Below are 12,670 nucleotides of genomic sequence, written 5' to 3'. Positions count from 1 at the left end.
TCGACTTCTAAGACCCACCGTAGAAGTTGTTCATCGGGTTCCTCAGGTTGGTCACTTGCTGTGGTCTCGGCTATAAAATCTGCCAACACTTGTGCTTTTAGGGCCGGTCTGGGCTCATACCGGATGTCATATCCTCCCAGCTGGACCGACCAGCTGACCAGCCGTCCCGACATCTCTGGCCTCTGCAGCGCCTTTCTCAGAGGTTGGTTCGTACGTACTACAATGATGTGAGCCTCGAAATATCTCCTTCGCTTTTCCGCCGCCACTTTTAATGCCAAAGCAAATTTCTCAATTTTTGGATATCTGACCTCCGGGCCTTTCAAGACCCTGCTGAGATAGTAAACTGGAGTTTGCAGACCCTTATCTTCCTTTACCAGGACTGCCGCTGCTGTCTCGTCATTCACCGAGAGATACAAATATAAGATTTTCCCAGGCTCAGGTCTACCTAGCACCGGGGGCGTGCTGAGGTAAACCTTCAGTTCTTCAAAAGCTGTGTTACACTCCTCTGTCCACTTAAAATTCTTTGTATTCTTCAGGATTTTGAAAAATGGCAAACACCGTTTGGCCGAGCAACTCATGAATCTTCCCAACGCCGTTACTCTCCCGTTCAACTTTTGTACTTCTTTCACCGAGCTGGGTGCTTTCATGTTCATTACTGCCTCGATTTTCTCCGGGTTCGCCTCGATGCCTTTCTCCGAGATGAGGTGCCCTAGAAATTTCCCCGAGCGGACTGCGAAAACACACTTTTCCGGGTTCAGCTTGAGGTTAAAACCCTTCAGCTTTTCAAAAGTTTCTGCCTGATCCTCTGCGTGATCTTCGATCCCCTTGGATTTCACGACTATGTCATCTACATAAACCTCGACGTTCTTGCCCAGTTGATCTTTAAAAACATGATTCATGAGTCTTTGATAGGTTGCCCCAGCATTTTTCAGACCAAAAGGCATCTTCTTGTAGCAATAAGTCCCCAGGTCCGTTGTGAAAGCTGTCTTTTCTTCGTCATCTTTACTCATCGGGATCTGGTGATATCCCTGAGAAGCGTCTAAGAATGCATAGACCGCAAATCCGCACGTCGCGTCCACCAGTTGGTCAATGTTTGGCAGAGGAAAACTGTCTTTTGGGCAGGCCTTGTTTAGATCAGTGAAATCTATACAAAGCCTCCATCTACCGTTGGACTTCTTGATCAAGACTACATTAGCCAGCCATTCAGGGTAGTCTACTTTCCTGATGAACCCGGCTTTCAAGAGCTTCTCCACTTCATCTCGGATAACAATCTGTTTCTCTAGAGAGAAAGTTCTTTTCTTTTGCTTGACAGGCTTGCATTTGGCATCCACGTTTAACTTGTGCGAGATTATCTTCGGGTCTACACCTCCAATATCCTCTGGCTTGTTGGTAAACTCCTCCACATACTGTTTTATTCGAGCTATGATAGCTTCCCGGTGCTCGTTTGGCCAATCTACCCCCAGCTTTACACACATCTCGGATCCCTCTGTAAGTTCAATCGTTTCTAAGTTTTCTCGGGGTTTCTGAGCTTTTTTCTCTCTGAGGAGCAGCTCCGGTGTATCGATGCTCATCGTTTCCACCGTGCTGCCCATAGTGGCCATGTAACATTGCCTAGATAGGGTTTGGTTTCCCCTGATAGTTATGACCTCGTTTTCCACTGGGATTTTCATCATCAAATAACGAATACTAGTCACTGCACCTGTGCTATACAACATAGGTCTACCAAGAATACCATTATACGCAAGCGGCATGTCAACTATCATGAACAGTGAACGTACCTTCCGTGTTGGTTCCGCCAGGATTCCCTCTGTTCCGTCCTCCTGAGGTGTTTCGATGCCGAGCTCCAAATCTAGCTCGATCATGCCCTCTGGGGTGACCGGAGCTCCCCCCAGCCCCAGGAGGGGAATGTTCACAGGTTTGAGGTCAGTCTTGGATCCTCCCATTGTCAAAAAGACTGACAGAGTCATTAAGTTAACCGAGCTACCATCGTCCACCAGCAACCGTTTTACCCATTTCGATCCAATGATGGCTGATACAATCAAAGCGTCTTCATGAGGAAAATCTACTCCTTTCGCATCCTCTGGCCCGAAAACAATGTTAGGCCATGGCGACCCAGTAGATACCGACATGACCATCTTTTGCTTTTTCTTTCTGCGTTTTCGACTGTACTCAGATTCCGAAGTTCCTCCTGAGATTGTATTAATTACCCCCGTGACCTGTGTCTTTTTTGATGGGGATTGGGCTTCCCTGCTCCCCCGGGCTCCGACCTGACCGAGTTGACCCTCGTATTTCCTCGTTCTTGGCCCTCCTTGGCCACAACAAAATGTTGTAATCGCCCCTGGCAGACTAACTTGTCTATCTCACTTCGCAAACGTCCACATTCCTCTGTTTCGTGGCCATAACCATCATGAAAATCACAGAACTTGGATCGGTCTCCATCCTTCACTAGCCTCGGTGGATAACGAATCTCTTCATTGTTGTGCTTGATCCAGGATAGAATCTGCTCCCTCGGTGTGTTAAGTGGTACGTATTGTCTTGGTACTCCTGCTCGGTCCACGTATCCTTCCGTTCCTCCTCCAATACTGAAACTTGGCTTCGTACCAGGACCTGTACTTGGCGGACTGGTTTGAGCATTGAACGGCTTGTTACCCCTGTACCCCGAAGTCTCATTCAGAGGTCGGTACCGATCTTGGCTGCGGTTGGATCCCTGAGTATTCTGCGTTTTACTGGGAACTGGGCTAGCCATCCCGTAAGACTTCCTCTGCCTTTCTTCGTCGAGATTGATATAATTCCAAGCCCTGTCCATCAACTCGGTGTAAGTGTCAACCGGGTTGGTGATCAGGCTGTCTCGGAAGACTTGCATGCTGGTATTATCTTTCATAGCATCGATGGCGGTATCATCGTTCAAATCTTCTATCTGATCGCCTCGGCATTGAACCGAGCGATGTAAGCTTTCAAACTTTCTCCCTGCTTCTGAAAGCATTTCTTCAAATCACTGGATCTTTTCTTTCGTTCGATGCTCGGGGCAAAATGAGTTTTGAAAGCCATAGCGAGCTCCCTGAAACTAGTAATAGAGCCCTCCTTGAGGTTCTGGTACCACTTTTGCGCGGCGTCACTCAACGTTGAAGGGAACACTTTGCACACCGTGGCGTCCGAGACACTTTGGACTCTCATGGCAACCTGAAAGCAACTTAAATGAGTCATCGGGTCGGATTTACCGTTATATCTGTCAATGGGCGGATATTTAAACTTATCTGGAAATGGGTCATCCCATATGGCCTTTGAAAAGGGGCTAGCAATGCCACAGGTAGTAAAAGGTCGAGACTCTGCCTTGTGCCCTTTATGCCTATCCAGCTCGGCCTGGACCAGACGAGTAACTTCGTCATGCAAAGTTTTCTGATGCTGTGACGCTGCACCCGAGCTGTGAACACTTTCTGCCCCGTTTCTCCTGACCGGTGGAACTCCTGCCCTCGCGGTCCGCAGAGGATCTGCCTCCGGGTCTGGGTCTCCCCTCCCCAAACCAGCGTCACCGCGCTGTGTCCCCGGTGGTAGATTCTCGTCTTGCACCCCCTCCCTTCGAGGAGGAGGAGGATCATTCCAACCTTCGTCTCTCGGAAAAGGGCGATCATGCCGACCTTCGTCTCTCGGCAGAGGGCGATCATGCCGACCTTCGTCTCTCGGCAGAGGGCGATCGTGCCGACCTTCGTCTCTCGGCAAATTAGTGTCACGATGATCTTCGCCTCTTGGTGCTTGATGCTCTGTGGGACCCCTAGGTCTGGGTCTTAGGTGATCGCTCCGACCTTCTTCTCTCGGAGGACGACCATCCTGAAACTCAGCAGCTTGGGGTGGAGGGGCCACGGGGGTGGCCGAGGGATTGTAACTTGGGTAATACTGGGACATGACTGCAAAATGCATCTGCTGGGCTTGGTGCAGTTGGCGAGCCATGTATTCTAAATATTCTTGAGCTTGTAAGACCGCCGGAGGTATATCCTGCCCAGAAGTTGTTCCTGTTCCCGTAGCCACCAGTGTAGCGTCTACCGGGAAGTTGAGTTGAGTGGGAGACAAGGTATTGTGGAGGAAACTCTGAGGCACGGTGGTTCCTGGGGTTAATAAGTGGGTGTGACTTGCATCTGAAGCAAAAGGGTTCGCCCTAGGATAGTTTTCCAACCCATATAAAGGCACAAATCCAGCTCCACTGCCGGAGGCCCTGGATCCTCCCACCTGAGCATTCGCCGGAGGAGTTAAGCCAGTGATCACAGAGGTCCGACCACTAGCAGAAACTCCACCAACCAAGTTAGTGTCGGTAACCGTAGTTCCCAGAGGATCTACCCTGTCCAAAACAGGATCCTCAGCCATTGTTTCTTGTCAAGATCTGATCAGCAACGTCAAGAGAACCAGAGTAGAACAGGGGAATACAAAACGATTTTCCACAGACGGCGCCAAGTGATGAATCACCAAACAGAATCCGAGCTTTACCGACCTGCACACCACAAGCAAACAGAGGTCAGAAGGAACTCTGGTGGGGGTCACCGGACGTTCACTCCGACGCTCAAGTAAGGTTTTGAAGGAGAGGAAGAAGAAGAAGAGAAAAGGAGAGTGCTTAGAGTAGAGAAAAGAAATTACCTAGGGTTTGTCCTTAAACCCTCTATTTATAGTTAGGGTTTAAGGACAAACCTGCCTTGCTGGCAGGCTGTGACCCCAGTGGTCCCAGAAATCAGTTATGCTGACGTGATAGAATATCCCTGCGGGAGGCACGGGTTGTTAGGTGTGTCAGAGGGAACATTCCTCACGTACCTGTCAGAAGATCTTTTGTGGTCCCAGGATCTGGTACACGAGTGAGCGCTCCGGGGCAGGACCTCGGAGCCTGGTCAAGCCTTGAAGCCCGGATAACTTGGGAGTCAAGTTATCATGGCTCTTGTATTTGAGAGTTGTTCAGAGCTCGGACCAGATGGTCCGGTCCTTCAGGCTTAGGAGCTCGGAGCCCGGCCTAGGTCTGAGTTGAATATGACTCAGATCCCGGATAGAATTCCTGGTCCGACCTTATCAGGCATGATTGTATCGGATGATGTTTGAATTCCCATCGATCCGGTGACCCCCCAAGTCACGTGCTCTAAGATTTCAAGAAGGTCGGGTATTGTTATCAGGTCGGTGAAATGCTTGACTTAGTGATGTTCGTTCCTGGCGAGGTTGCTTCGCCCCTATTAGATGTGCTACGTTATCATTTATATTTAACTTTTTTTTATCTATATTAATGATAAATGATTAAATATTATTCTATAATTTTATTTAAAATATATTTATCAGTAATATATTTTTGGATATTTATATGATATTTTATTTTAGAAAAAATCAACTTACACTTTCATCTTGTGATAATTTCCTATCATACACTATTCACTAACTTATTTAAACTTTTACTTATCAGTTTTTGACTTTTTTCTGATTTTTTTATTTACGAAAAACACCTTTTTTTTAATTTCACAAATACTTTTTTTCACTTTTAATAATTTATTCTGTTTTCATAGATATTTTTCTGGATTTTTTTTTTATTTTTTAATGTGTTTTTAAATTGTAACAATAGTGTATATATAGTGTATTTATGGTGTGTTTATAGTGTAAAATAATGTATATATAGTATTATAGCATTTTTTTAGTGTTTTTTTTGTGTATACCATAAAAACACCGCAAATACACCATAAACACTGCAAATGCACCATAAATATACTAAAAACGGCAGAAATACACAAAAAAACATAGATATCCCGAAAAACACCATAAATACACGATAATACACCAAAAAAACACTTTAACGTAAATATATTATAAAATCACTATAAATACACCATAAATCACTTTGTTCTTTACAAAATTAGTAGCACTAAACAAATATATGAATAAGAGAAAGACAAAATAATTATATGAATAATAGAATAATCTCATAAACAAAAAATTATAAAAATACAATAATTTATTTATAAAATGTTTGAATCATCACAACAAACTTAAAAAAATTACACAAATCTAAAAACGATGTTGAAAAATTCATAGCGCGAACAGAAGAGACGAACGGACTAGTGCGAATGGAAGAAACGAACGGAAAAACGACCGGAAACAACAAGAAATCCATCGGAAGTAGACGAACGGAAGCGCGAACAGAAAAGTGAACGGAAACGACGAACATAAAAGCGACCAGAAGAGACAAACTAAAAATGTAATACCCCAAAATATTTAATTACCTAATTGGACCACGTGTCCAGTTTTGACTCGCCAGAGTGGCGATGTAAGAAGAATTTTCGAAAAGATAAAGTAAATAAATTTTAAGTAGGTCAGTTTCGGAAAAGATAATAACAAAGAATTTAATAATATATTTCAAGCCTAAAGTCAGAATTGAAATAAGAAGGAAAAATGTCAAGAAAGGCCCAAAACAAAGTTCAGGGACTAAAGTGGTAATTAAGCCACTTCGACTCAAAAATTGAAATTTTAGATTTTGACGGGAAGGTATTAATATCGAGCTTCGTATTATTTATTGGATATAAATAATACGTAAAAGTTATAATTTAAGTATTAATTGATTTAGCTATGGATTAAATCGTACGAAAGAAAAGTTTGAAAGATAAGTTGTAACAAAGAAAGAAAGGAGGGACCAAAACGGACTTTTAGCCATTCAATATATGAATTTTCGTTTGAAAGAAAGTGATCAGAAGGAGAAGAATAACCCAGAAGCTTCAAATCGCCGATTACGATCGTTTCGCCGCCATTTCTCCGTTCGACGTCCGATTCGAGTGATTTTCGCGGAGGTCTCTTCGGAATTGAAAGCTCCATCATATCCGGGTATTAAATAAAGGTAAAAATTGCGAGAATTGGTGTTAAACTCGAAATATATTGGCTGTTTTAAGGGATTAGGGAATTAAAGTTGAATTTGACGTTTTCGGATTGTTTTTAGCGTTTTGATAAAAAGTAAATGATGGGTCTTAAAGGAGTTAGTGTTTTAAGCATGTCGGGAAGGTTAGGCATCGTCGAAACACCCGGAAAATGGATTTTTCCAGAGGGGCAGCACATCGGGTGCGAGCGCACACCGCAGTGTGCGGACGCACACCGCACACTCGCACACTAGTGTGCGGACGCACACTGCACTGTGCGGACGCACGTGCCTTTGTGCGCCCGCACAGTGGGTCCATAGGGATCAAAATGGGCTTTTTGCCCAAATCAAACGGGATTTTTATATTTTTGAATATTAGACCCTAAAAACGATTAAGGACCCCGATAATTTAAAAAGTGAGGTTTTAGCTTGACGTTTTACATGAGCAACGATAATGGAAAACGCTAAGGATAGTATACGTTTCTCGAATACGAGAAACAGGGTTCGATATATCGTGAATACGATAAAGGAATATCGAGTTCACGAACAACATTAGGAATAAAACAAAACCTTATAGTTTAAAGTATTATACGTATAAGAATACGAGATTCACGTCTAATAATCAAATGTAAATTATTATGTATCAGACGTGTCAGCGAGCAGATAGGTCAGTAGACGTGGGATAGCGAGAGCATATCATTTTATCGACCACGTTATTGATTGGATTGCGGTTTCTGTGAGTTGCACTTTACTTTTGTGTATTACATATTAAAGTTATTTTATATATATATGTATATTGTTTATTCGCATCGCATTATATATGATTGATTGAAATGTTATATGTTTTATTAAGTTTTTATATACGAGGAACTAGTATGCGATCCGAAGAAACTAGCTACCTATTGGGTGTCAATAGGCTGTGTGATCACCAGAATCGAGTCAGTCTAGTGTGCTTGCATATGAGAGATGATGTAATACGATATGATATGAAATAACACGATATGAATATGAATTTTGAAGTTGGATAATGAATTCGATACGAGTGAGCACTCGACTACGGTGTAGTATGGAGTCCCTGTATCTAGTGAGTTGGACTCACACTTTGGGAATAAGAGATAGGTCGCGATCGACGAGGCAGAGTGTGAACTTAGCTAGAAGCCAGTTTTGAAGTCTAGAAGTCAGCTGTGTATGTATAGTTTCTGACTTCTGTGAGTGATGCAGTAGTGGTCCCGCGTAGACAGAGTCGTAGCCTAGACAGCAGTACATTTTGAGTGTATATATTACTTGTTGTTCTGTTTATATGTTTTTGATAGGCTACAGGTAGTATGTTTTGCTCACGGCCCCAAATGCCGGTGATATGTTTTATTACACTAACTTTTGTATCTGGTACCGCGAGGCCAGTTTGTACAGGGTACGGTAACTAGAGCCCGCGAGATTAACAGAACAGTTAGTGTAAATATTTGTGTATATATGTTATGTATATTTGCTTCTGTTGTGTTGTGTTATTTGTTTATTATTTGCGAAAAATTTATAGTGATTTGAGGCTTGCTACGGGTTCCAGAGCTACCACTCCCGTTCTCTAGCGCCGGTTGCGGCTCAATATTTTGGGTCGTGACAATGTTGGTATCAGAGCAGTTGGTCCAGTTACCACTGCAAGTTTGTTTCAGTGCTTGTTTGAGAGCATTTGGTCCAGTTACCACTGCCAGTTTTGTTTGGATGTCTGTTTGATTTGGGTTACTCTGTCAGTAAGTAAACCTATGAACTACTGCAGTAAAAGAGTCGGACCTTAGTTGTCTGCATTTGTTTGATATGTGCATTATAGTATGTGGCATAGTGTAATACCCCAAAATATTTTAAGATAATTAAGTCGTGTCACATGTCGAGATTTCCGATAAATCAATTTAAGGGGAATTTAATTTAATTATATCGGAAATGTAGAATGAATTTTAATAAATCAATTAGCGGGGCATTAAAGAAATAACTTTGGAAATTAATATAAAATAAATTATAAATCCCGTAACGATAATTATTTCGCCAAAGTCCGCGAAACAATTTATAGTAATTGTGGTAAAAGTTTTGAGTCAATCGGAGATCGTTTAAAATTTGGACGCGAATAAGTTTTGGACGCGAATAGGTTTTGGACTAAATTGAAACTTTTGAAAAGTTTCAAGGACCAAAGTGCAAATTGACCATTATATATATAATAACCGTTCATATGAAGGAACCATCCAGAGTCAAAACATCACTTTCATTTCCTTCGTCAAAATTCACGGTTCCGTCGCTCGATTCTGTTTCTCGTCCGTTTCCTACGTTCTATAACTTGAAACGATCGTATTTCAGTGGCGTATCACGGTAAGCTTGACGTTTTATCATTTAAACGAATATATTTTGAGCTATATCGATTCAAAGTTTTAGGCCACGAAACGATTTTATCGTTGTATCGATTATAGAATCGTATTTGGATGTTTTGACGTTAGATTACGCGTTTTGGATGAGTTTGGGGCGTTTTTACGCTAGTAGCACGTCGGAATGCCGGAAAACAATTCTGGTGGATCGTGCACACGAAGTGCACGAACGTGCACCAAGGTGCACGAATGTGCACCTATACATGGTGCACGACCGTGCACCACCAAAGTGCACGATCGTGCACCCCAAGGCACGAACGTGCACCCCTGACCCTCGCACCCCGATTTTTTTGTTTAACGCCCGTTTGTATACACGTGTCGAGATTGGAAATCGATTAAAATCAATTGATTATCGATTAATTTGAATAATTAACCTAACGAAGTTAAACGCTAATGGATTTTGAAATGATATACGATCCGTAAACGAGTTAGATTCCGTTTAACGGGATATGCGTGAGAAGCAGACGGCATGAAAGTAAAACGTGGCGTGTCTCGAGTCTACAGTCAATCTTAGAATAGGATTCTGATATGAGTCAAATGTTTTTGATATTGTTTTAGATCCGGCGAGGCAAGAAGCAGCTGGACCAGGAACTCGGGAAGCTTGACGTTTCTAAGCCCCGACGTATTTTTGGATAAGCGTTTTCAGTGATTTTATACGATTTGCTTTTAAAGTATTTACGCAAGCAATTATTTTATATTGCTTTATGTTTGATTCGCATGTTTATAGTACGAAATCTTTATATGAATTGCATATACGCTTGATTTGAAACCAGTATTGATCCGATGGAACGTGTTACCTATTGAGCGGCAATAGGACTGTGTGATCACCAGTTTTGATTTGATACAGCTATGAACGAATTTTGAAGTTGGATATACGAATGCGATACGAGAGTGAACTCGGTTACAGTGTAACCTGAGCCCCGTATCCAGTAGGTTGGACCTACCAGTGGGTTGGACCCACCATTGGGATTAAGAGATTTGTCGCGATTGACGTGGTTGAGAGTGAATACTCCCGGGTCGGACTATTCGATAAGATATTCTCTGAGTTTATACGTTTAGCATGTTCAAGGATTAGGGTTTCAATCGGATCTTGTGCTTGGCTGCATACAATTGAATATTGTTTTACATTTTATTTGAATACTTATTAGTAAACATATGAACTCACTCAGTATATTCCCATATATTGACCCCTCACAGATTTCCTTTCAGGTTAAAAATGCTTTTGACGCAACGGACTCCTATCCTACTTCCAGAAGTATGTATTTTTGAAGTATGTAAAGAAACAATTCTGTACTCCTAGAGCTGCAGGAGATAGGTGTTTTGTAAGCCAGCATGTATGATATGGTTTTCTGTAAATATAACTTTAATGTTTTAAAGTTTTAAATGTTTTATGCTTGTTGCGTTTTGATATTTGAGACTGTCAGAGGATATGTATGTCTGGCATGTGTTTCCAGCATGACATGTGTTTATGTTTGTCATGCATGACGTATATGATATTTGCGAAAAATTATTTTACGTTTTGAGGCTTGCTACGGCTTTCGGAGCAACCACTCCCATTTCCTAGCGCCGGTCTCGGCCCTGAGATTGGGTCGTGACACATTGCGCGCGCGAATCAGGATTATTTAGCTAATAAGTGGTTAGTATTTATATATACGAACGACTGAGGTAACTAAGTGTTTACCACTTGCGCTAGAATTGTTAAATGGTTATCTGCTTGCGAACTACGTGCGGCTGGATTAAATGCTAAATGTTTACAACGTTATATAAGTTGATATTGGAATTGTGTGTGGAAATGGGCTCAGATGATCGCTTATGTTTGAAATTGTTTCTTTTCAGCATGTCTGGGCAGAACGGAGCTCAGTCACATGCTGCTGAAGAACGGGAGGAAGAGCTTCCTATATTTCAAATAAGTTTCACAACGAAGTAGGCAAACCATCTGGGTTCCATCAGAACGGATTCCACGCAGTTATTAGGAGATCGCCAGAAATTTATCAGAATGGTTATATGTCTGTATCAGAGATTGGTAGTTCTTCTGGAGTCAGATGTAGAACCCATTCGCCAGAAATAGAGTATAGTGAAGAAGATGAGGAGAATCCAGAAGAGGATCATGAGGAGGATCCTAAGGAGGACCCAGAAGAGGACCCTGAGGAGGATCCGAAGGAGGAAAATCCAGAAGAAGAGTTAGAAGAAGAGGAGTTTGAAGAAGAGGAACTGTTAGATGAATCAGACATTGAGGAGTACAGAAGCGAGCATTTCTGGTCTAGGGTGCGGAGATACCACGATTTGATAGAAGACGCAAAAATAGCAAACGGTCACGCACATATAGCTCTAAATCAAGTTAGGAGGCAGATGCGCTCCTTCTCTCGAGGAATGCTAACAGTAGGGTTGTATTCTGCTGATTTTCTGCAAATGGTTGAGGGAGTCCCTGATCTAAACAAAGACAACCGAACCATCAACCATAGATACGTCAGAGGCTTAGGACCTGAGTTTAGTGAGCTATATGAGTATGTAGGTGAACATTTTGGGACGCTCACTATGATGGCCTGTAGGATCGAGATGGACCGTGAGTGGGAGGGCGATCCCGTTCGACATTTCTATTTTAGACGTGAGTTTCATCCTGATTACGTTAGCACATCCTCTAGAATCAGGACCAACCCCCACTTTGTGCACAGAGGCGGAGGAAACTCCGGTAGAAGAGTTAGGGGCCGACATACAGGCATAGTCATTAGGGAACCTAGCGTTCCGCATCAGGCACCTCCAGGTATCAGTGATTTATATGATTTGAGTATTTGCGTTTATGTGTTTGCATTACTGTGTATATATGTTTGCTGCATTGCATAATAGAATGTCAGTATTAGGATATGCCTATAGGATAATACCTCAGATAGTGAGAACCTATAGGAAGCGATGTTAATAAACACGCAACTTATAAAAGAACATATGAATATAATTTACAAACACAACAATATAATAAACATACATAATGTAATTATCGCGAACGTGATTCCTATATTACGTTCTAGAAGTTATGAAGAAAGGAATAGATTTTTGGAGAAGGATTGATACCTGCGTTTGTAAATGACGTGATACAAGTTTATGGGAGAAGTGGATGAAATGATTACAGTAATATAGGATTTTGAACTGAATTTGGATTATAGGAGACATGGAAAAGAGAAGGTGGTGTTAACAGAAGAATAGACAGGAAAACGACAGAAAGTGACAGCAATACAAAAATTGATAATGTACCTAATAACAACAGAGAAAGCCATTAATAGTCGCAGAGTGTACAATCTAGAGTAAACTTACGATTTTATGAAAATTATGAAAGTTCTTAAGATTTTTCAAAGTACAATTGCGCTCAGACATCGTATACGACATTGCATAATCACGTTAAAAATGCATAAAA

The 12,670-nt window shown here is 42.0% G+C and overlaps 1 protein-coding gene across 1 annotated transcript; it reads left to right on the top strand.

Annotated features, from left to right (window-relative positions):
- Positions 1-4,908: 4,908 nt before the first annotated feature.
- Positions 4,909-11,986, top strand: LOC126672581 (uncharacterized). Its single transcript, XM_050366536.1, has 3 exons — positions 4,909-4,951; positions 11,282-11,575; positions 11,814-11,986. Exons 1-3 carry the CDS (start codon positions 4,909-4,911, stop codon positions 11,984-11,986), a joined length of 510 nt encoding a protein of 169 aa, XP_050222493.1.
- Positions 11,987-12,670: the final 684 nt, after the last annotated feature.

This window comes from Mercurialis annua, linkage group LG3, assembly GCF_937616625.2.
Source record: "Mercurialis annua linkage group LG3, ddMerAnnu1.2, whole genome shotgun sequence".
Taxonomy (NCBI): domain Eukaryota; kingdom Viridiplantae; phylum Streptophyta; class Magnoliopsida; order Malpighiales; family Euphorbiaceae; genus Mercurialis; species Mercurialis annua.
This window is presented reverse-complemented; position numbering and strand designations above follow the sequence as displayed.